Source organism: Heptranchias perlo, chromosome 39 (genome assembly GCF_035084215.1).
Source record: "Heptranchias perlo isolate sHepPer1 chromosome 39, sHepPer1.hap1, whole genome shotgun sequence".
In the NCBI taxonomy this organism is placed as follows: Eukaryota; Metazoa; Chordata; class Chondrichthyes; order Hexanchiformes; family Hexanchidae; genus Heptranchias; species Heptranchias perlo.
This window is the reverse complement of record NC_090363.1, coordinates 12,370,977-12,394,954: the sequence shown is the minus strand read 5'-3', so window position 1 is coordinate 12,394,954 and position 23,978 is coordinate 12,370,977. Positions and strand designations below refer to the sequence as shown.

General features: G+C 42.0%; 2 protein-coding genes across 2 annotated transcripts; both read right to left on the bottom strand.

The window, feature by feature from the left end:
* Positions 1 to 3,136: 3,136 nt before the first annotated feature.
* On the bottom strand, positions 3,137 to 3,997 carry LOC137305021 (cephalotocin receptor 2-like). Its single transcript, XM_067973789.1, has one exon. It carries the CDS (start codon positions 3,965 to 3,967, stop codon positions 3,137 to 3,139), a length of 831 nt encoding a protein of 276 aa, XP_067829890.1. The 5' UTR covers positions 3,968 to 3,997.
* An 11,512-nt stretch (positions 3,998 to 15,509) lies between these two features.
* LOC137305275 (C5a anaphylatoxin chemotactic receptor 1-like) lies at positions 15,510 to 16,367 on the bottom strand. The gene has a single exon (XM_067974129.1). The coding sequence runs from the start codon at positions 16,335 to 16,337 to the stop codon at positions 15,510 to 15,512; it is 828 nt and encodes a 275-aa protein (XP_067830230.1). The 5' UTR covers positions 16,338 to 16,367.
* Between the last annotated feature and the right edge of the window lie 7,611 nt (positions 16,368 to 23,978).

Genomic DNA, 23,978 nt, shown 5'->3' with positions numbered 1-23,978 from the left:
CAGATTCCTACTGGTGAGTATTTGGGAATTTACTTTCCTGATATTCAAAGCCATTGACAGGGTTTAACATTTGAACAACTAAACAAGCTAATATACTAAGATTTTGAATGAACGATTGGCTTATTGCTGTCAAACTTCCCGTATGTCCCTCTATTTGCGCGGTTGCTCATGGCCCTTCGCCTGAGTCTTTTTTTTTCAATTGAGGACCTCCCCACAGTCTGTTTGCTGCATCATTCCGTTCCTTTCCCAAAATAATTACTTTTATCATTCATCATGCAATTATATCCACCATTTTGTTGATAGCAGGCCGATATAATCAACTTTCCTCTTTTAATCCGCCAATGTTTCTTGCCGAAATTTATTACCGTCCAATCATGGAACCATGAATGATGTCATTTGCACATCAGCCCCTTCGAAGATTACTCATGCCCTGATAAAATGGCCTCCGACTCGTTAAGCAGGACAGTTATATCAAATCAAATTGCATGGAAAAGTATTTCTGTAGATTTGGCTTTCTAAAATATTTTAAAATCACAAATTCATTTCAATTTGATTCAGATCTGCACAGAAAAAGTAATCAATCAGGCATGCGGACAATGAATTCGATTTTTGAATTGCCCCACTTGCGATCAATTCTGAAGATAGATTTACAATATATGTAGACTGGGAGAAAACATTGAGGTACAAGTGACATATTGGACACTTTCATCCAGATGTTTCAATCTGGTGAACGTTAGATGATCACATGCGTAACTTAATCCTTAATATTTTTCACAATTGTTCATTTTTGAGATGAAAACGCAGTTGGGAAAGATTCCCATCAGTGCTTGACAAAGGATAGAAGATTCCTTTTTTCCCTACCAGTCAAGATGTCAGATACACAATGGGAAGATTCCCTTTCATCGCTTTGAGTAAATGTATCATCTACACAATGGGAAAATGAACTTTGTTCCCAATAGTGAAGATATCTGAAACAAAACTGGAAGATTCATTTGCTCCCTCTGATTGACCATATCATCTGCAGAACAGAAAGATTGCATTTGGTCCATATGAGTAAAAATATCAGCGACAGAACACTGAAATTGCAACTGAACTGTGCGTCTGAGGACATCAAGAACTGATCTGGAATACCTTGGTCTCCGTGTGCACGGATATCATCTGCAATACAATATGATATGTATTTCTGCAAAATGTAAGGGATTTCGCAGGAAAACATCGACGGAAGCTTTCCGCTAATTCTGACACATGGTACAGAGGGTATGATCTTCCATTGCCTGTGAGGATGCACTGTGATTCTCGACATGAGATATAACCTTGGGTTAATTCAAGCTGAGCTCTTCCTTGAATCCAGACAGGCACACTTTCGCAGAGGGGTCATTTAAATTTGACCAGGAGAGCGGACCACGCCCAACTTTTACACATCCCCAGTCCTTGAGCATTGAAGCGAATTGTTGAGCTCCTAACGCCAAAAATCAAATCATGATTGGAACGGATCATTTACAAGCAAGGCTCAGATTCACGGATTGGGCCAGCTGGACACTGCGTTATAATGAAGTCATGGCTACGGTAGTGTAATGGTTCGCTACGCTGTAAAGTGGCCACACAATCCACACATTTGTTTCAAACAACTGACAGTGATTCAAGGCAGAAGGCCTGCCATCACCAGCACTGTGGGAGAACCTTCACCACACGGACTGCGGCGGTTCAAGAAGGCGGCTCACCACCACCTTCTCAAGGGCAATTCGAGATGGGCAATGAATGCTGGCCTTGCTAGCGACGCTCACAACCCATGAACGAATAAAACAAAAGGTTCACAGGACAATTAGCGATGGACAATAAAGTCCGGCCTATCCAGGGATGCCCACATTCAAAGAATAAATGAAATAAATAAGTCCCGTTATTTTACAATATGGTCCAATTGTTATATAATCTCGCACACCCAGTGATGTGACTTCCCGTGTCTATTAATCTCCAGTCAGGAGACAGTTGTGGAGCTTATCACAAAGAAACAAAATTTCTGTCCCTTTTTGCAGAAATACATATATTGTTGTGTCTCTGATATCATAGGAACATGACATCATAGGAACAGGAGTAGGCCATTTAGCCACTGGAGGCGGTTCTGCCGTTCAATGAGTTCATGGCTGATCTGTGAATTAACTTCATATACCCGGCTTTGCCCCAAATCCTTTAATACCTATGAATAACAAAAATAGATCAATCTCTGATTTCAAATTAACAATCGAGCTGGCATCAACCGCCGATTGCCGAACAGAGTTCCAAACTTCTACCACCCCAGTTGAAGTGTTTCCTGACTTCACTCCTGAAGGTTCTGGCTCGATTTTTAGGCGGTATCCCACTGGTCCTAGACTCCCCGACCAGCGGAAATTGTTTCTCTATATTTACCCTTTCAGTTCCCCTTAATATCTTGAAAACTTTGATCAACTCGCACCTTAATCTTCTAAAATCTAGGGAATACAACCATAGTTTGTGTAATCTCACCTAATTTAACCCTTGGATTCCAGTTATCATTCTAGCAAACCTATGCTGCACCCACTCCAAGATCAATATAACCTTCCTAAGGTGCGGTGCTCAGAGCTGTGCACAGTATATCAGGTGAGGTCGAACCAGGGCTTTCTATAGCTGTAGCATAACTTCCAACCCCTTACACACAGGAACCAAACTGACATCCTTTAAGACTGGATACAAAAGAAGCATTCCCGATGAGTTTCTGATGCCCTCACACGTGCAGACCAGATGGAATCTTCACGTTGTGTATCTGATATCTTCATAGTAGCAGCCAAAGGGAATCTTCTGCAAATCATTGAGAACCGGTGGGCACCATTGCTCGCTGTGCTTTCACCTCAAAAAATGAACAATTGTGAAACGTTGTGAAGTTTATGTTAAAACATTATTTCAGCAATATGTTTGGAAAATTCGGTGTGGTTTGTTTTCTGATATCGGTATTGCGAGTTTTAGAACAGCAGCGTAACTACCATCACCTTGTGAGGTAGGAAAATGGCCAACTGGTGTTGTGGAAGGTTGAGAACCAATGGGTGCAATATTTGGCCTCAGCCGAACACTTCAAGTAGCAACAACGAACCTTGATACCAGGAAAATACGAGGAATTAAAATTTAATTATTTAAATAATTTAGTAATGACAGTAACCGGATATTTCACCATATTCTTCATCTCCTCTCGGAATCTCCTCTGTGTCAATGCATAAATGCACGTGTTCGTGCAGGAGCTCAAATACATCAGCAGAAGTGCGATTCTAATTGCCAAATAAAGTGAGTTTGAACCTTTGAAAGTAGGTGTCTCCGTCACACCGACACAGATGTTTATTACAGTAATCGGCGTCCACAACACAAAAAAACTCCCCGAGATAGCGAAGAGCAGAATGATGGATGTTCTTCGGTTCTTCATCTCGGGATCACTGCTGTTCTCCCCATTGTTTCGGCTCTTCAGGGCTCTGCGAGATCTACTGGCCACTAAGATGTGCCTGGCAGTGAGAGAATTTAACAGCAATAACAAAGGGAATGGGAGAATTGGGGATGAGAGAGTGTTGATCCATTTGTAAGCTACCCATGCCGGTGAATAAAAATGTCCTGATACTGTACGGCAGCCCCACGGTATATCGTCAATAATAGAGTAGGGCTCGTAACGGAAATAAACAGGAATATTCATCAAAAAGCTGAGCAAACACACGATCGTTAAAACTACAGAGGCAGTTCTTTCGGTGCAATATTTTAATTTTAGTTTCTGACAACAAATCGATATGAAGCGGTCAAAGGTGAATGATACTGTGAACCAGACAGAGAGTTGGCTACTAAATACTTGTATAAAAGCAGTAAAACGGCACACGTAAGTGTAGCTCAACCATGAATTTAGAATATGATACCGAAAGATGTTTTGCAAAATTACATTAAACATGCAAACCATTAGATCTGCCAATGCCATGGCCGCCATGTAACGAGTGATTCCTTTGGAGAGACCGCACTTTCCCCGTGACAGGATCACAACTGACATCAGGTTCGCTGTAAGAAATTGGAAAAACCAGGAGAACTAACGAAGAAATAGATTAGCGATATAAAATCACACTCCCTTGGAATTGAATGTTTCGTCGCTGTGAGACAGGAGGCTTGTTACTGAAACGGATTCCTCCGAGTCTCACTGGGTGGGTTGCTGAGACAACCAGAACAGGGTGGTACCAAGTTCACTCACTACTGTGCTGATTTAATTGACCTCATTCGAGAATAAAGTATGTGCCAATAACGAAATTGGCTCTTCCTTTGTCACACGTGATTTAATGTGACAGTTTCACATTACTGATGAGAAGCCGCGTCCTCGTGTGAGGGTAATGAACAGAGTTCAGTAAAATAGCCATTGATTTGCTTCAAATTCTGACAGAAAAGGGGTAATTTTAACCCACGGATCGGGTGAAACGCCGGTTTTACACCCCATTAACTTCAATGGAGGGTGAAATCTGGTGGGGTATAAAATCAGCGTAACACTCGACCCCGTCAGTTTCCCGACTGTCGGGTTGGATTAATTTTGCCTCCAAAGTCAAGTCACAGCGTGACAAAATTCAGGAGTCGGAAATACAGCATCTTGGAGATGCACACCAGGCCTGTTAACATCTGGAAGAGAAATTCCATTTAAAACTCCGCATAAGGATCCTCGCGTTCGACCTGATGGCCACAGTTATTCCAGGTGGCTGATTGCGCGTCGTTTAACAAAGGGAAGAACTTGCATTTGATGCAGACATTCAGAGAGCCTGATATAATATCACAAAAGTTGTCATTTTGAAGTAAATAAGAAGTGAGAGATTTCGAATCAATAATCTAACCACCTGCTGCTGCTGAAACCTCCTTCTGATTACCACCTACCACCTATCAGCCATACAAATACTGTGGCTACGAGAGCAGGTCAGAGGCTGGGTATTCTGCGGCGAGTGACTCACCTCCTGACTCCCCAAAGCCTTTCCACCATCTCCAAGACACATGTCAGGAGTGTGATGGAATACTCTCCACTTGATTGGATGAGTGCAGCTCCAACAACACTCAAAAAGCTCGACACCATCCAAGATAAAGCAGCCCACTTGATTGACACCCCATCCACCACCCTAAACATTCACTCCCATCACCACCGGCGCACTGTGGCTGCAGTGTTTACCATCCACAGGATGCACTGCATCAACTCGCCAAGGCTTCTTCAAAAGCACCTCCCAAACCCGCGACCTCTACCACCTAGAAGGACAAGAGCAGCAGACACATGGGAACAACACCACCTGCACGTTCCCCTCCAAGTCACACACCATCCCGACTTGGAAATATATCGCCGTTCCTTCATTGTCGCTGGGTCAAAATCCTGGAACTCCCTTCCTAACAGCACTGTGGGAGAACCGTCCACGGACTGCAGCGGTTCAAGAAGGCGGCTCACCAACACCTTCTCACCACCACCTTCTCGAGCGCAATTAGGGATGGGCAATAAATGCTGGCATCGCCAGCGACGCCCACATCCCACTAACGAATTTTTAAAAATGGGCAACCAAGGAACAAAGATATAGAGGCAAACAGCATGTATTAAAAGCAACAATGTAATTAAACAATGGTTCAAAAAATAAATGCTTGTTATTACTTCAAAAGCAAAATACTGCGGATCCTAGAAATCTGAAAAATATCAGAAAATGCCGAAAATACTCAGTGAGCCAGCATCTGTGGTAAAGAAGCAGAGTTAACGGTTCAGGTCGATGACCTTTCGTCATTAACTTATTACTTACTGGGAAGACCAATAATTGCAAGAATTGGATAGCAAATGACTGATTCGTAGAAAATTGCTGATCCTCCCATTTCCTGCCTAAGCGAGACAATCGTGGATGCAAGGCTCTGGTTTCGACACAAAGACAATGCATTGAAACAGGAGGTGTTTTATACACCAGTCAGTCCCACAGGGAGACAGTGGTTTTACATTAAACCCGGTATCAGCCACGCGCGCTGGAACAAACACATTAGAACATATTTATTTTCCAAACGATCACTTAATGAGGCAGTGAGTATATCGAGGCTCCAAGGGGCATTCTCAGGCTTATGAATACCCCGCTCTGAACCTGTTACCTCATTACATCATCTTGATCGCGTTATTCTGCTCTTGGGAACACGATGCTTTAATTCATTCTGCGATGGCTTCGTTTCTTCAGTCATAAAAACTGAAAGTTAAATGGAGAAGAAGGGGAATAAAATGTGAACCCGTCCGTTAGCACATGAGAGTCAAAGTGTAAATAATATCAAAAAGCTGTGAGAGTGATAGAGTGATAGAGTAAATCGTATTGACTTGATGACATACAGTATCGAAGCTGGGAGTGGAATATAAAATGGGTCATCACCCGGCAGCACTGTTCAATTAGGTGTCAGTGCAATTAACACAATTTCACCAGCATAACATGGTCGGCGATTGAGTGACCATTGTCACCAATGTTATACCCTGAATGGTTATTTTGATCAATATAACATATCTGCAATGTACCTCATGGCTACCGATCTGCTCAATCACAAACGCACCTCCAACTTTGATGCCCTTGCCTCCATTAAAACCATTACTCTCTCCCACCCTGGTCCTTGCCCTGGTACAGCCTCCATCTTCACTCCCTTAAGTCGAACGGACCCAGATTTGAACATTTATGGAGACAACTGGTTTAGCAATTCATTGCCAGATCTGGTTGGAGCACATAAAGCTTTATCGGGTCATGGTCTCCTCTGCCAAAATTGCTCACTATTCCAGGATCATTCTGGAATGCAAACATAACCCCGGCGTCTCTTCTCCACTACAAACCGTCTTTTAAACTCTTTGTCCTGCCCCCACTAATCTCGCCTCCAACAACAGTACTCTATTTCTAAGATTGAGGCCATCAGTTCAGCTGCTTCTGCCACTTCCCTCACTTCCCTGAGCCCACCGAGCCAAACTTGCCCCAACATTCCTCCCTGACTTAGCCTTGAACATCCATCTTTCTCTCGTTTCTCTCCTAACTCCCCTCATGCCCTCTCCAAGCTTATCTTGACCATGAAACCCACTTCCCGCTGCGTCAACCCTATTCTCACCAAACTGCTGACCACCCAACTTCTCTTTCGAGCCCCCATGTTTGCTGATATTGTTGAGGTTTCCCTGTCCCATTTCCTGGAATAACTGTGGCCACCAGGTCTAATGTGAGGCCCCTCATGCGGAGTTTTAACCTGAGTTTTTCTTCCAGATGTTAACAAGCCTGTTGCACATGTCCAAGATTTTGTATTTCTGACTCACGTGTATTTCTAAACTTCTCTCACGCTGTGAACTCTGTTTGCTTTATGTCAGAATTTGAAGCAAATCAATGGCTATTTTACTGATTTTCTCTCCTTTAAATCTGCCGTCCTCACACCCCTGATCAAGCAAACAACCTTGGCCCACCTGTCATCGCAAACAACTATCACCAAGCTGCAATTCCACTCCAAGGTCCTTGAAGTTGTTAACGTCTCCCAAATATGTGCGCATCTTTCCCGCAACTCCATGTTTGAATCCTTCCAATCAGGTTTCTGCCTCTGCCACAGGACTGAAACAGCCCTTATCAAAGTCACAAATGACATCTTATGTGACTGTGACCGTGGTGAAATATCCCTCCTCATCCTGCTCGACCTCACCTCAGACTTCGACACGGTTGAGAACACCATCCTCCTCCATAAAAGGCCCTAAAGATGCAAACAAAGCACAGGGGTTCATTTCTAAATGAATAGAATTGAAAAGCAGAGAAGTTATGTTAAACATGTATGGAATGTTGGTTGGACCACACTTGGAGCACTGCCTACAGCTCCAGTCTCCATGTTGCAAAAGAGTATAGAGGCACTGGAAAAGGTTCAAAAAAGGTTTACAAGGATGATATCAAAATTGAGAGGGTACAAATATCTGGAAAAACCAAACAGGCTGGAGATCTTTTCTCCAGAAAACAGAAGGCTGAGCGGTGACCTAATCGAGATCTTCAAAATTATGAAGGTGTTTGAGAGGAGAAATGTAGAGAAGATGTTACCAATAATGGAGGAATCCAAAACGAGGGGCCATAAAAATAAGATATTTCCCAATAAATCCAATAAAGAATTCAGGAGAAACCCACAAAGTTGTTCGAATGTGCAACTTGCTACCACATGGAGCAGTTCAGACGAATAGTAGAAATGTAGTTAAGGGGAAGCATGATAAGTACATGTCGGAGAAAGTGATCGAGGACATGCAGATCGGTTTAGATAAAATAAAGTGGAACGAGGCTTGTGCGGAGTATAAAAACGAGCACAGACCAGTTGGGCCGAATGGCCTGTTGCTGTGCTGTAAATTCTTTGTAAATCTATGTAATACCATACACAGTAAATGGTAATGATTCGCTCCCGCCTGGGACTGTATGGCTCGTGTGTGTCTCAGTTTCAGCTTTGGAATTGTACAGCACACAGCGGGTGAAAGGGAATAATTCACACCCGTCTGGTACTGTACGGCCTCTGTGTGTTTCAATGTCAGCTCCTCTACGTGTACAGCACACAGCGGGTACAAGGGAACGATTCACTCTCGTCTGGTACTGTATGGTCCATGTGTGTCTCAGTTTCAGCTCCTATACATGTACAGTACACAGTGGGTTTAAGGGAATGATTCAGTCCCGTCTGATACTTTAATGCCACATGTGTGTCTCAATGTCAGCTCCTGTACATGTACTTACACCGTGAGTAAAAGGGAATGATTGACGGAAAGTCCCTGTCATACCGAGGAATTTTTGATTTGATATTAAAAATGTGTCACAAATGGGTCAGCACAGACACGGGTCATGTGTTAATGACTGTTCAACGGATGTGTGTATCCGTGTCACTGTTCACATAATATAATCCAAGGACCCCTTGCAGCCTGTTTCCGCTTCCCGCTTTGTTCCAAGCAGCCCAGGGCTCCCTCAACACCTGCCTTCCCCTTCTCTGTGGCACAAGCAACCCAGGGACACCTCGCAGCCTATCTCCCCTTCACACTGTTGCCCAAGGACCGCAGGTACCCTCACCGCCTATCTCCGACTCCCCTTGTGCCCAAGTAACCCAGCCTCCCCAGGCACAGCACTCGCTGTCCAGCGACTACATTAAAGAACTAAAGTTAAACAGCCTCTGCTGCAAATACACAACAGATGCAAAACTGTAATTGCTGCTAACACCTTCCTTGTGCTCTGTACTGGGCCTCAGGTTTCGTATATTCTCCCATCGACTCTTCCTTTGTGTGTTTCGTCACTTTGAAATTTCTCAGACACGGTTACACATTTCATTGCCTCAGGATGTTTACTGTGAACAGTGTGGATGTGAGGGACACAATCGAATTCTGACCGTATTGAATTGAGCAAATTCCCCATCTCCATTGAACAACCCCAACTCCTGCCTCTGTAACGATAGCAGGGAATTTACAAATGTGTTTATCATTATAGTAGAAGAAAAAGTGTAATCAAAAAAGATGCTGGTAATATTGCTAATGAAAATAAGGAAATGGCTGACGTGATGAATGATTCCTTTGTGCTAGTCTTCACAGTAGAGGAATAGGATAATATTCCTTACATTCCAGGGAATCTAATAATGAATCAAGGACTGGAACTCACTGACGATAATGTACGCAAGAAAACTGAATTAGAAATATTGATGGCCGTATAGAATGACAAATCCCCAGGCCTTATACTTTACCCCCAGGATTTTAAAGGAAGTAGGTGAGGAAATTGCAGATGCTTTCGCCATAATATTCACAGCACTCCCGATTCTGGAATTGGCCCTTTAGATTGGAATACTGCAAATGTAACTCCATTATTTAAGAAAAATGAGAGAGAAATACCATGACATTTAAAATCTAATAATCTAACATTTGTTGTGGGGAAGTTATTGTAATTTCAATTCAGGCAAGTGTGAGGTCATCCATTTTCTACCAAAAAGAGATTGATCCGAGTATTTTTGAATGCTGAAAAGTTAGGAACATTGGAGGTCCAAGGAGATTTTGTGCTCCATCTGCACAGATCAGTAAAATGTAGTCGTCAGGTAGAAAAAATTATCAAAAAGACTAATGGAATGTTAGCCTTCATCAGGAGAGGGATAGAATGGAAAGGACAGGAATGTTTGCCACAGCTATACAAAACCCTGGTTAGTCTACATCTGGAGTACTGTGTACAGTTCTGGGCACTGCGCCTCAGAAAGGATATATTGGCCTTGGAAGGAGTGCAGCGCAAATTCACGTGAATGTTACCAGGGATCCAAGGATTAGATTATGAGGTGAGAATACACAAACCAGGCTTGTCGTCCCTCGAATATAGAAGGTTAACGGGTGATTTGATTGACGTTTTTTCGGATTTTGAAAGGAACTGATAGGATAGATAGAGCGAATTTTTTTTCTGCTGATTGTGGAGTCGAGGACAAAGGGCCATAACCTTAAATTCAGAGCAAGGCCATTGAGGAGAGAAGTTGGGAAATCTTTCTTCACACATAGATTCTCAATGTGGAACTCTCTCCCACAAAAAGCAATAGATGCGACTTCAATTAATAACTTTAAATCTGAGATCTTTGACAGTTTTTCCAGCCAAGGTTATTTAAGGATATGGAGCCAAGGCGGGTGGATGAAATTAGGATACAGATAAGTCATGACCTCATTGAACAGCGGAAAAGTCTCGAGGGACTGAATGACATACTCCTGTTCCCACGTTGACTTCCTGTCTCATGCACGTGTTTTAACGTGTGTTAAGCTTTTGAAAGCGAAATTGGAATATATTAAAATACCAACCATACAGTGAAACTTCACTAAAATGTCTTCAAGGCTTTCTCACGGCCATTTTATGTAATGTTGTCAAGATTATCATAAACTGTATGTCGGATCCTGCCTGTCATTGACTCCAAAAAATTCTAATTCTGGTAGAATTCTTCCTTTGGTTCTCTAGATTCATGTGTCTGATCTCAGCCACGTGTTCTTCTATTTACACACTGTCGGTTGCATTCATTCCTCATATCCTTTTCAGTTAAAGAGCTGTTTGTCAACGTTCCATCCCAAAGAACGTCGATAGCCCTGACTTTCTAACTAAAGGCCAAGGTTAAGCACTTAACCCTGTGTTTTCCAAAATTAAGGAGGGCATTTTCAAATCTTAATTACTTCATCGACATGAAAGATCTCTTCTAATCTTTGAACACCAGCATGGAGTTCGGTGAGGCAGTTATACCGATGTCCTCGATATATATCGATACACCACCAGATTCCTACTGGTGAGTATTTTGAAAATTTAATTTGCTGATAGTCAACGCCATTGACATGGATTGACAGTTGAACAACTAAACAAGCTAATATTAGAAGATTTTGAATAAAAGATTGGCTTATTGCTGACAAACATCCGCAAATGACCCTCTACCTGCGCAGTTGATCATGGCGCATCGCCTGATTCCTTTTTTCAACTGAGGAACTCCCCACAATCTGTTCTCTGCATCACTCCGTTCCTTTCCCAAAATAATTACTTTTATCATTCATTGTGCAATCCTATCCACCATTTTGTTGATAGCAGGCAGATTTAATCAACTTTTCTCTTTTAATCCATCAACGTTTCTTGCCTAAGTTTATCATCATCTGAATGACATCATTTGCACATCAGCCCCTTGGAAGATTGCTTCTGTCCTGATAAAATGGCCTTCGACACATCAAGCAGGACAGTTATATCAAATCGAATTGCATGGAAAAGTATTTCTGTAGATTTGGCAAACTAAAATATTTTAAAATCAGGTAAATTCATTGCAATGTGGATTCAGATCTGCTCAGCAGAACGAACAAGTAATCAATCAGGCATGCGGACAATGAATTCGATTTTTGAATTGCCCCAGTTGCGATCAATTCTGAAGATAAATTTACAATATATGTAAACTGGGAGAAAACATTGACGTACAAGTGACATATTGGACACTTTCATCCAGATGTTTGAATCTGATGAATGTTAGACGATCACATGCACAACTTAATCCTTAATATTGTTCACAATTGTTCATTTTTGAGATGAAAACGCAGCAGGGGAAGATTCCCATCAGTGCTTGACAAAGGGTAGAAGATTCCTATTTTCCCTACGAGTCAAGATGTCAGATACAAAATGTGAGGAAGCCATCAGGTCGCTATGAGCGAAAATATCAGATACAGAATAGGAAGATTCCCTTTGATCCCTATGAGTAAACGTATCATCTGCACTATGGGAAAATTTCCTTTGGTCGCTATGAGTGAAGATATCAGGTACATAACTGGAAGATTCCATCTGGTCCCTATGAGTGACTGTATAATCTGCAGAACGGAAAAGTTGCCGTTGGTCCATATGACTGAAAATATCAGCTACAGCACAGGGTGGTTACTACTGGTTTGTATGTGAGAGGACAGCAGGAACTGATCAAGAATACCTTTGGTCACCGTGTGCAAGGGTATCAGAAGCAATAAAATATGCGATGTATTTCTGCACAAAGTAAGGGATTTCACGTGCAAACATAGGCGGTGGTTTTCTGCGAAGTATGACACATGGTCCAGAGCGTGTGATCTTTCACTGCTTGTCAGGATGCATTGTGATTCTCCACATGTGATGTACTCTAGGTTTAACTCAAGCTGAGCTGCTCCCAGCCTACAGACAGGCATACTTTCGCAGAGAGGTCATTTAAATTTGACCAGGAGAATGGACCCCGCCCAACTTCTAGATGTTCTCAGTCCTTGAGCATTGAAGCGAATAGTTGAGCTCCTAAAGCCAAAAATCAAATCATAATCTTCTAATTGGAGCAGATCTTTAACAAACAAGGCACAGATTTATGAATTGGGCAAGCTTGACAGTGCATTATAATGATATAACGGTTACGACAATGAAGCGGTTATATTCCTGGGCTAGTAATTCGGAGACCTTGAGTTCAAATTGCACCACCGCTTTATGAGAATTTTAATTCTGTTTCCCTGGACATCTGGAAAAAAAGCCAGTAAAAGTGATCATAAGGCAATCTGATAGTTTTAAAAACCGAATCGGTTCAATGATGTCCTTTAGGGAAGGAAAACTGTCATAGATTCTGGCCTATTGTTACTTGGTTGACTCTTATCTACCCTCATAATGGACATGCAAGCCACACAGTTGTATCATACCAATAAAGATGATTCAAGGAAGAAGGTCGGTCATCACCTTCTCACGTCAACTAGCGATGGACAATAAATGCCGGCCTAGCCAGGGATGTACACATTCTGAGAATAAATTTAAAAACAAATTCTACTATTTTACAATATGGTCCAATTGTTATATAACCTCGCACACCCAACGATGTGACTTCCTGTGTCTATCAATCTCCCGTCAGGAGAGCTCTGTGGACCTTGTCACAAAGAAACACAATTTCTGTCCCTTACTTGTTGCAGAATTACATACCATATTGTTATGGTTCTGATATCATTGGAACATTGGATCATAGGCACATGAGTAGGCCATTTAACCCCTCGAGCCTGTTCTGCCATTTAATGAATTCATGGCTGATCTCTGATCTAACTCAATATACCCGCCTTCGCCCCAAATCGCTTGACACCTTTAGTTGACAAAAATCTATCAATCTCAGATTAACAATTAACAATTGAGTTAGCATCAACTGCCGTTTGCCGAAGCGAGTTCCAAACTTCTATCATTCTTTGCGTGTGGAAGCGTTTCCTAACTTCACTCCTCAAGATGCTGGCTGTAATTTTTCGGCTATGTCCCCTAGTCCTAGAGTCCTCAACCAGCGTAAATACTTTCTCTCGATCTACCATATCAGTTCCCTTTAATATCTTGAAAACTTCGAGCAAATCACCCCTTAATCTTCCACATTCCAGGGAATACAACCCTAGTTTGTGTAATCTCTCACAATTGAACCCTTGGAGTCCAAGTATCATTCTAGTAAATCAACGCTGCCCTTCCATCAAGTTCAATATCCTTTCCATTTTGAGGTACTTTGAACTGTACACAGTTCTCCAGGTGCGGTCTAACCAGGGCTTTGTATAACAGGAAGCAATGCATGCATTGCAACAATTATACATTCCTTTCTGGCACGAAAACACAAAAGGAAAAGCGGCCTAACCGTGGCTAACAAAAGAAATTAAGAATAGTATTAGATCAAAAGAGGAATCATATAAAGTTACCGGAAAAAGAAGCAAGCCTGAAGATTGGGAGCAGTTTAGAATTCAGCAAAAAAGGATCAAGAGATCAATTAAGAATGGTGATGGACTGGGAAATGTTAATGTACAAAGGGACCTGGGTGTCTTTGTACACCAGTCACTGAAAGCAAACATGCAGGTGCAGCAAGCAGTTAGGAAGGCAAATGGTATGTTGGCCTTCATTGCAAGAGGATTTGAGTACATGAGCTAATATGTCTTACTGCAGTTATACAGGGCTTGGTGAGACCACATCTGGAGTATTGTATGCAGTTTTGGTCTCCTTATCTAATAAAGGATATAATTGCCTTAGAGGGAGTGCAACGAATGTTCACCGGGCTGATTCCTGGGATGGCAGCACTGTCGTTTGAGGAGAGATTGGGTCGACTCGGCCTGTATTTACTCCAGTTGAGAAGAATGAGAGGGTATTCATTGAAATATGTAAAACTCTGACAGGGCTAGACAGACCGGATGCAGGGCGGATGTTTCCCCTGGCTGTGGGATCCAGAACGAGGAGTCACAGTCTCAGGATATGGGGTAGGCCATTTAGGACTGAGATGAGGAGAAGCTTCTTCACTCAGAGTGTGGTGAATCTGTGGAATTCTCTACCACAGAAGGCTGTAGAAGCCAATTCACTAAATATATTTAAGAAGGAGCTAGATAAATTTCTCGACACTGAAGGCATCAAGGGGTATGGGGAGCGAGCGGGAATATGGCATTGAGATAGAGGGTCAGCCATGATTATAATGAATGGCGGAACAGGCTTGATGTGACGAATGCCTACTCCTGCTCCTATTTTCTATGTTTCTATATGTTTCTATGTTTGTATCGCTGGAGCATAACTTCCAACCCTTTAGACATAGGGATCACACTGATAACCTGACGGATTGGATACAGAAGAAATATCCACAATGAGTCACTGATGCCCTCACATGCACAGACCAGATGGACTCTTCACGGTGAGTATCTGGTATTTTCACTCATAGGAGCCAAAGGGAATATTCCGAAATTTGCCAAGAACTGATGGGGACATTCGCTCTCTGTCCTTTCATCTCAAAAAATGAACCATTGTGAAATGTTGTGAACTTTTAGATACCGCAAAACATTCTATCAGTAATATGTTTAGAGAATTCGGTGCGATTCGTTTTCTCATATCGGTATGGCGAGTTTTAGAACAGCAGCGGAACTGCCATCACCTTGTGAGGTAGGAAAATGGACAATTGGTGTTGTGGAAGGATGAGAACCAATGGGTGCAATACCTGGCCTCAGCCGAACACTTCAAGTAGCAACAACGAACCTAGATCCCAGGAAAATGCGAGTAAATAAAATTTAATTATTAAAATAACTTGAAAACGAAAGTAACCGGATATTTCACCATATTCTTCATCTCCTCTCGGAATCTCCTCTGGGTCAATGCATAAATGCACGTGTTCGTGCAGGAGCTCAAATACATCAGCAGAAGTGTGATTCTAATTGCCAAATAAAGTGAGTTTGAACCTTTGAAAGTAGGTGTCTCCGTCACACCGACACAGATGTTTATTACAGTAATCGGCGTCCACAACACAATAAAACTCCCCGAGATAGCGAAGAGCAGAATGATGGATGTTCTTCGGTTCTTCATCTCGGGATCACTGCGGTTCTCCCCATTGTTTCGGCTCTTCAGGACTCTGCGAGATCTACTGGCCACTAAGATGTGCCTGGCAGTGAGAGAATTTAACAGCAATAACAAAGGGCATGGGAGAATTGGGGATGAGAGAGTGCTAATCCATTTGTAAGCTACCCATGCCGGTGAAGAAAAATATCCTGTAACTGTACGGCAGCCCCACTGTATATGATCAACCATATAGTATGGCTCAAATCGGAAATAAACAGGAATATTCATCAAAAAGCTGAGCACACATATGGTCGTTAAAACTACACTGGCAGTTCTTTCGGTGCAATATTTCAATTTTAGTTTCTGACAACAAATCGATATGAAGCGGTCAAACGTGAATGAAACTGTGAACCAGACAGAGAGCTGGCTGCTAAATACTTGTATAAAAGCAGTAAAACGGCACACGTAAGTGTAGCTCAACCATGAATCTCGAAAATGATACCTGAAGATATTTCGTAATATTACATTAAACATGCAAACCATTAGATCTGCTACTGCCATGGCCGCCATGTAACGAGTGATTCCTTTGGAGAGACCGCACTTTCCCCGGGACAGGATCACAACTGACATCATGTTTGCTGAAATAAATTGAAAAAAAAAGGATATAAAATCACACTCCTTTGCAATTGGCTGTTTGGTATTTGTGAGAAAGGAGGCTTGTTACTGAAACGGATTCCTCCCAGTCTCACCGGGTGCTGTACTGAGACAACCGGATCAGGACGGTGCCAAATTCACTCACTACTATCTGCTGATTTAAGTGATTCCAGTCGAGAATAAAATATGTGCAGCATACGAATTGCTGGAAATTGGCTCCTCCTTTGACACACGTGATTTACTGTGACAGTTTCACGATTTTGTCAATGATATTTTCGGAGACACATTACTGATGAGAAGCCTTTTCATCCTGAGCAAGTGATGAAGAGAGTTCAGTAAAACAGCCATTGATTTCCTTCAAATTATGCGACAGAAGGGGTAATTTTAACCCAAGTATGGCGTGAAACGCCGGTTTTAGAACCCTTTGCGTTCAATAGTGGATAAAATGGGATGGGGTATTAAACCAGCGATGCACACGATCCCGTCAGTTTCCCGACAGTCGGGTTAGGTTGAATTCGCCCCCAAAGTCAATTCACAGCGTGGGAGAAGTTTAGGAATTCACGTGAGTCAGGTATACTGAATCTTGGAGATGCGTAACCGGCCTGTTGACATTTGGAAGATAAACTCTGGTTAAAACTCCGCATAAGGGTCCTCACGATAAACCTGATGGCCACAGTTATTCCATGTAGCTGATTGCAAGGCGTTTAACAAACGGGAGAACTTGCATTTGATGTATGCATTTAGAGAGCCTTATATAATATCACAATAGTTTTCCTTTTATAAGAAGTAAGGCAAAGTGAGAGCTTTCTATTCAATAAACTTACCATAAAATGGGCAACCAAGGAAGAAAGAGATGGAGGCAAACAGCACATTGTGAAAGCAACAATGCATTTTAAAAATGGTCCACATAATAAATGCTTGTTATTACTGCAAGCGCAAAATACTGCGGATTCTGGAACTCTGAAATAAAAACAGAAAATGCTGAAAATACTCAGTGAGGCAGCATCTTTGGAGAAAGGAACAGAGTTAACGTTTCAGGTCGATGACCTTTCGTCATTAATTTATTACTTACTGGGAAGACCAATAATTGCAAGAATTGGATAGCAAATGACTGATTCGGAGAAAACTGCTGCCCGTCCCATTTCCTGCCGAAACCGGACAATCGTGGCAGCAAGGCTCTGGTTTGGACACAAAGACAATGAATTGAAACAGGAGCTGTTTTATACACCAGTCAATCCCACAGGGACACAGTGGTTTTACATAAGAGATGGTATTAGCCACGGGCCTTCGAACAAACATATTAGAACATGTTTATTTTCCAAATCAATGAGTAAAGTGCGCTCCACGATCATTTAATGAGGCAGTGCGAAAATCGAGGCTCCACTGGGCACTCTGAGGCTCAGTCATCCCCCGCGCTGAAACTGTGACCTCAAAGCAGTTTCTTGATGACGTTATTTAGCTCTTGGTAACTCGATGCTTTAATTAATTCTACGAAGGCTCCGTTGTTCCAGTTCTAAAAATTAAAAGTGAATTGGAGAAGAAGGGGAATAAAATGTGAACCTGTCAGTTAGCACTTAACCGTCAAAGTGCAAATCATACCAAAAAGCTGTGAGAGTGATAGAGTGATAGAGTAAATCGCATTGACAACATGAGATACAATATCGGAGCTGGGAGGGGAATATAAAATGGGTCATCACCCGGCAGCACCGTTCAATCAGGTGCTGGTGCGACGAACACAATTTCACCAGCGCAACATGGTCGGCGATTGAGTGACTGTTAGTCATTGTCGTACCCTGAATGCATATTTTTTTCAATATAAAATATCTACACTGTACCAAATGGCTACCGATCTGCTCAATCACACCGTACCTCCAACTTTGATGCCCTTGCTCCATTAAAACAATTATTGCCTCTCACCCTGGTCCTTACCCCCGTTACAGCCCACATCTCCCCTCCCTGAAGTCCAAGGGACCCAGACTTGAACATTTACGGCGGACAACTGGTATAACAATCCATTGCCAGATCTGGCTGGACTACATAAAGCTTTATCGTGTCCTATTCACCTCTGCCAAAATTGCTCAATATTCCAGGACCATCCTGGAATGATAACATTAACCCCGGCGTCATTTCTCCACTGCAAACGGTATTCTTGAACCTCTAATCACTGCCCCTCTGCAGTCAGCTCCAACAACAAGTGCGACGAGCTCATGGACTTCGTTATTACTAAGATTGAGACCATCCGTTCTGCTGCCTCTGCCGCTTCCCTGCTTTCCCTTAACCCACGAAGCCAAACTTACCCCAAGGTTCCTCCCTGCCCTAGCCTTGAACTTCCACCTTTCTCTACTTTCTCGCCTGTCTCTCCTCATGCGCTCTCCGAGCTAGTCTTGACCACCTCCTGCTACCTCGACCCTATTCCCACCAAACTGCTGTCCACCCAACTTCACTTCCTAGCCCCATGTTAGCTGATGATATTAACGTTTCCCTGTCCTAAGCTGCCTGGAATAACTGTGGCCATCAGGTTTAACGTGAGGATCCTCATGCAGAGTTTTAACCTGAGTTTCTCTTCCACATGTTAACAGGCTTGTTAAGCATCTCCAAGATTTTGTATTTCTGACTGACGTGTATTCCAAAACTTCTCTCACGCTGTGAACTCTTTTGTGTCAGAATTTGAAGCAAATCAATGGCTATTTTACTGGCTCGCTCTCCTTTAAATCTGTCGTCATCACAACCCTGCTCAAAAGAACACCTTCGCCCATCTGCCCTTGCAAACTACAATCTCCAACCTGCATTTCCGCTCCAATGTCCTTGAAGTTGTTGTCTCCTCCCGAAATCCGTGCCCATCTTTCCCCCTATTCCATGTTTGAACCCCTCCAATCAGGTTTCCGCTCCTGCCACAGGATTGAAACGGAACTTATCAAAGTCACAAATGACATCCCATGTGACTGTGACCGTGGTGAACCATCCCTCCTCACCCTTCTCGACATGACCTCAGACTTTGACACGTTTGAGCGCACCATCCTGCTCCATACAAGGCCATAAAAATACAAACAACACACAGGGGTTCATTTCTAAACGAATAGAATTGAAAAGCAGAGAAGTTATGTTAAACCAAAATAGAACGTTGGTTCGACCACACTTTGAGTACTGCGGTCTCCATGTTACAAAAGGGTATCGAGGCACTAGAGAAGATTCCAAAAAACATTACATGGATGATATCAAAATTTTAAGAAAGACCAAACAGGCTGGACATCTTTTCTCAAGAAAAGAGAAGGCTGAGGTGTGACCTAATAGAGGTCTTCAGGATTATGAAGGTGTTTGAGAGGGTAGAAGTAGAGAAGATGTTACCAGTTGTGGAGGAGTCCAAAACGAGGGGCCATGAAAATAAAATAGTCACTAATAAATCCAATAAAAAATTCAGGGGCAACGTCTTTACCCACAGAGTTGTTAGAGAATGGAACTTGCTACCACATGGAGAAGTTAAGGCGGAAGCTATAAATGTAGTTAAGGGGAAGCATGATAACTTCATGTCGGAGAAAGTCCGAATGGATTGTTTCTCTGTTGTAAATGCTATGTAACACAATGTAACACGTTACATATTAAAGGGGAATGGTTCACTCCCGTCTGGGACAGTATGGCCCGTGTATGTCTCAGTGTCAGCTTCTGCACATGGACAGCACACAGCGGGAAAAAGGGACTGAGTCACGCCCTTCTGGTATTGTACGGCCTGTGTTTGTGTCCTAATGTCAGCTCCTTTATAAGTACAGTACACAAGGGGAAAAGAGAATGATTTACTCACATCTGGTACTGTACGGCCCGTGTGTGTTTCAGTGTCAGTCCTGTACATGTACAGTACACAGTGGTTAAAAGGGAATGATTCATTCCCGAAGGAGAAACCTAACACGATTACTAAGATTCTAGATGGTGATATGTCTAACTTTAAAGCGGTGAGACAGAGACTGACGAAAGCAAACTTATCAAAACTGTTTACGAGTAAAACTACCGATGATCAGTGGGCGGTGTTCAAAAAATAATATAACGTACCAATGAAGAGCCATGGCAGAATAAAAAGATGAGCTAACATAAAACTAAACGAAAGAGCATTTAAAAAGTGCAAGGAATAGTGTAGATCCAGGGGACTGGTGGTGATATAAAGAACAGCAAAGGAAACAAAAAGAGATAATAAGAGCTGCAAAAACGGAATATGAAAAGAAACTTGCGAGGGATACCAAGATTAACACAAAAGGTGTTTACGATTATATTAGAAGAAAAACGGTAATCAAAACAGACGCTGGTAATATTGCAAACGAAAATAAGGAAGTGGCAGACTTGTTGAATAATTATTTTGTGTCAATCTTCACAGTAGAGGAAAAGGATAATATATCTGACATTCCAGGGAAATTAATATTGAATCAAGGACTGAAACTCACTGACGTTAATGTAAGCAAGACAACAAAATTAGGATTAATAAGGGCAGTATAGACTGACAAATCCTCAGGGCCTGATGGTTTCCACGCCTGGATTTTAAAGGAAGTCGGTGAGGAAATTGCAGATGCTTTAGCCATACTCTTCCAAAACTCTCTCGATTCTGGAATTGCGTCTTTAGATTGGAATACTGCAAATGTAAAACCTTTATTTAAGAAAGATGCGAGAGAGAAGTACCAGGAAATTAAAAATCTGTTAGTCTAACTTTTGTTGTGGCGAAGTTATTGAAATTTAATTTCAGACAAGTGTGAGGTCATCCATTTTGGACCAAAAAAGGATTGATCCGAGTATTTTTAAATGGTGAAAAGTTAGGACCAGTGCAGGTCCAACGATATTTAATGGTCCATCTACACAGATCACTAAAATGTTGTAGTCAGGTAAAAAAAAATAATCACAAAGACTAATGGAATGTTAGCCTTTATAAGTGGAGGGCTAGAATATAAAGGGGAGGAAGGTTTGCTCCAGCTTTCCAAAGCCCTGGTTAGACTACATCAAGAGTACTGTGTACAGTTCTGGGCACTGCAGTTCAGAAAGGATATATTGGCCTTGGAAGGAGTGCAGCGCAAATTCACCAGAATGTTACATGGAAACTTAGAAAATAGGAGCAGGAGTAGGCCATTCCGCCCTTTTGAGCCTGCTCCGCCATTCAATATGATCATGGCTGATCCTTTATCTCAACACCATATTCCCACTCTCTCCCCATACCCCTTGATGTCTTTTGTGTCTAGAAATCTATCTGGCTCCTTCTTAAATATGTTCAGTGACTTGGCCTCCACAGCCTTCTGTGGCAGAGAATTCCATAGGTTCACCACCCTCTGAGTGAAGAAATGTTACCAGGGCTCCAAGTGTTAGATTATATGCTGAGAATACACGAACCAGTCTTGTAGTCCCACGAATATAAAAGGTTAACGGGTGATTTGATTGACTTTTTTTGGATTTGGAAAGGATATGATAGGGTCGGTGGAGGGGAAAAAATTCCGCTGGTTGGGGAGTCTCGGACAAGGGGACATAACCTTAACATCATAACCAGGCTTTTGAGGTGAGAAATTAGGAAACATTTCTTCACACATAGAGTGGTAGCAATGTGGAACTCTCTCCCACAAAAAGCAACAGATGCGACTTCAATTAATAATTATAAATCTTACATCGATTAAAGTTTTGCCAGCCAAGGTTGTTTAAGGATCAGGAACCAAGGCGGGTGGATGGAGTTAGGATACAGATCAGCCATGATCTCATTGAACAGCGGAAAGGGTCGAGGGACTAAATGGTTTACTCTTGTTCCTGTGTTGATTTCCTGCCCCAGGCACATGTTTGAATGTGGATTAAGCTTGTGAAAGCCAAATTGGAATATATTAATATACAAATCATATAGTGAAACCTCACTAAAATGTCTTCAAGGCATTCTCACGGCCACATTATGTAATGTTTCAACATTATAATAAACTGTATGTTGGATCATGCCTTTCATTAACTCCAAAAACCTCTAACTCTGGTAGAATTCTTCCTATGGTTTTCGAGATGCATGTGTCTGATCTCAGCCACGTGTTGATCTGTTTGCACACTGTCGGTTGCATTCATTCCTCATATCCTTTTTACTTATAGAGCTGTTTGCCAACATTCTATCCCAAAGAACGTCGATTGCTCAGACTTTCTAACTAAAGGCCTATTGCACTTAACCTTGTGCTTTCCAAAATTAAGGAGGTAATTTTTAAATCTTAATTAATCCATCGACATGAAAGTTCTCTTCCAATCTCTGATCACCAGTATGGAGTTCGGTGAGGCAGTTCTACTGATGACCTCATTGGCTCCTTTATACACCATCAGATTCCGACTGGTGAGTGTTTTGGTAATTTAATTTACAAATATTCAAAGCCATTGATAGGGATGATAATAGAACAATTAAACAAGCTAATATCATAAGATTTGGAACGAACGATTGGCTTATTGCTGTCAAACTTCCCCTTATGTCCTTCTACTTGCGCAGTTGCTCATGGCCCATCGCCTGAGTCTTTTAGGACTGAGGAACTCCCCACAATCTGTACTCTGCATCACTCCGTTCCTTTCCCAAAATAATTACTTTTATCATTCATCATGCAATCATATCCACCACTTTGTTGATAGCAGGCCGATATAATCAACTTTCCTCTTTTAATCCGCCAATGATTCTTGTCTGAGTTTATCACCGTCCAATCATTGCATCATGAATGATCTCATTTACACATCAGGCCTTTCGAAGATTGCTCATGCCCTGATAAATTGTCCATCGACTCGTTAAGCAGGACAGTTATATCAAATCAAATTGCATGGAAAAGTATTTCTGGTGAATTGGCTCAGTAAAAATATTTTAAAATCACATAAATTCATTGCAATTTTGATTCAGATGTGCTCAGCAGAGCGAAAAAGTAAACAATCAGTCATGCGGACAATGAATTACATTTTTGCATTACCCGAGTTGCGATCAATTCTTAAGATAGACTTACAACATACATAGACAGGGAAAAACAATGAAATACAAGTTACATATTGGACACTTTCATCCAGATGTATCAATCTGGTGAACGTTAGATGATCACATGCGTAACTTAAAGCTTAAAACTTTTAATTTTTGAGATGAAAACGTAGATGCAGAAGATTCCCATCAGTGCTTGACAAAGGGGGAAGATTCCTTTTTTTCCCTACGAGTCAAGATGTCAGATACACAATGGCAGGATTCCACCAGGTCCCTATGAGTGAAGATATCATTTACACAACGGGACGATTCCCTTTCATTGCTATGAGTAAATATATAATCGACACATTGAGAAAATTGCCTTTCGTTCCTATGAGTGAAGACATCAGGTACATAACTGGAAGATTCCATCTGGTCCCTATGAGTGACGAGATCATCTACAGAACGAAAAGATTGCCTTTGGTCCATATGAGTGAAAATATCAGCTGAAGAACAGAGAAATTACAACTGGTCTGTACGCCGGAGGACATCAGGAGATGATCTGGAATACCTTTGGTTTCCGTGTGCACGGATACCATAAGCAATGCATTATCATATGTATTTCTGCAAAATGTCAGGGATTTCAC

Bases quoted from the DNA above. Each gene is read 5' to 3' on its own strand.
- LOC137305275 (XM_067974129.1), bottom strand. From the start codon at position 16,337: ATGGCGGCCATGGCAGTAGCAGATCTAATGGTTTGCATGTTTAATGTA.
- LOC137305021 (XM_067973789.1), bottom strand. From the start codon at position 3,967: ATGGCGGCCATGGCATTGGCAGATCTAATGGTTTGCATGTTTAATGTA.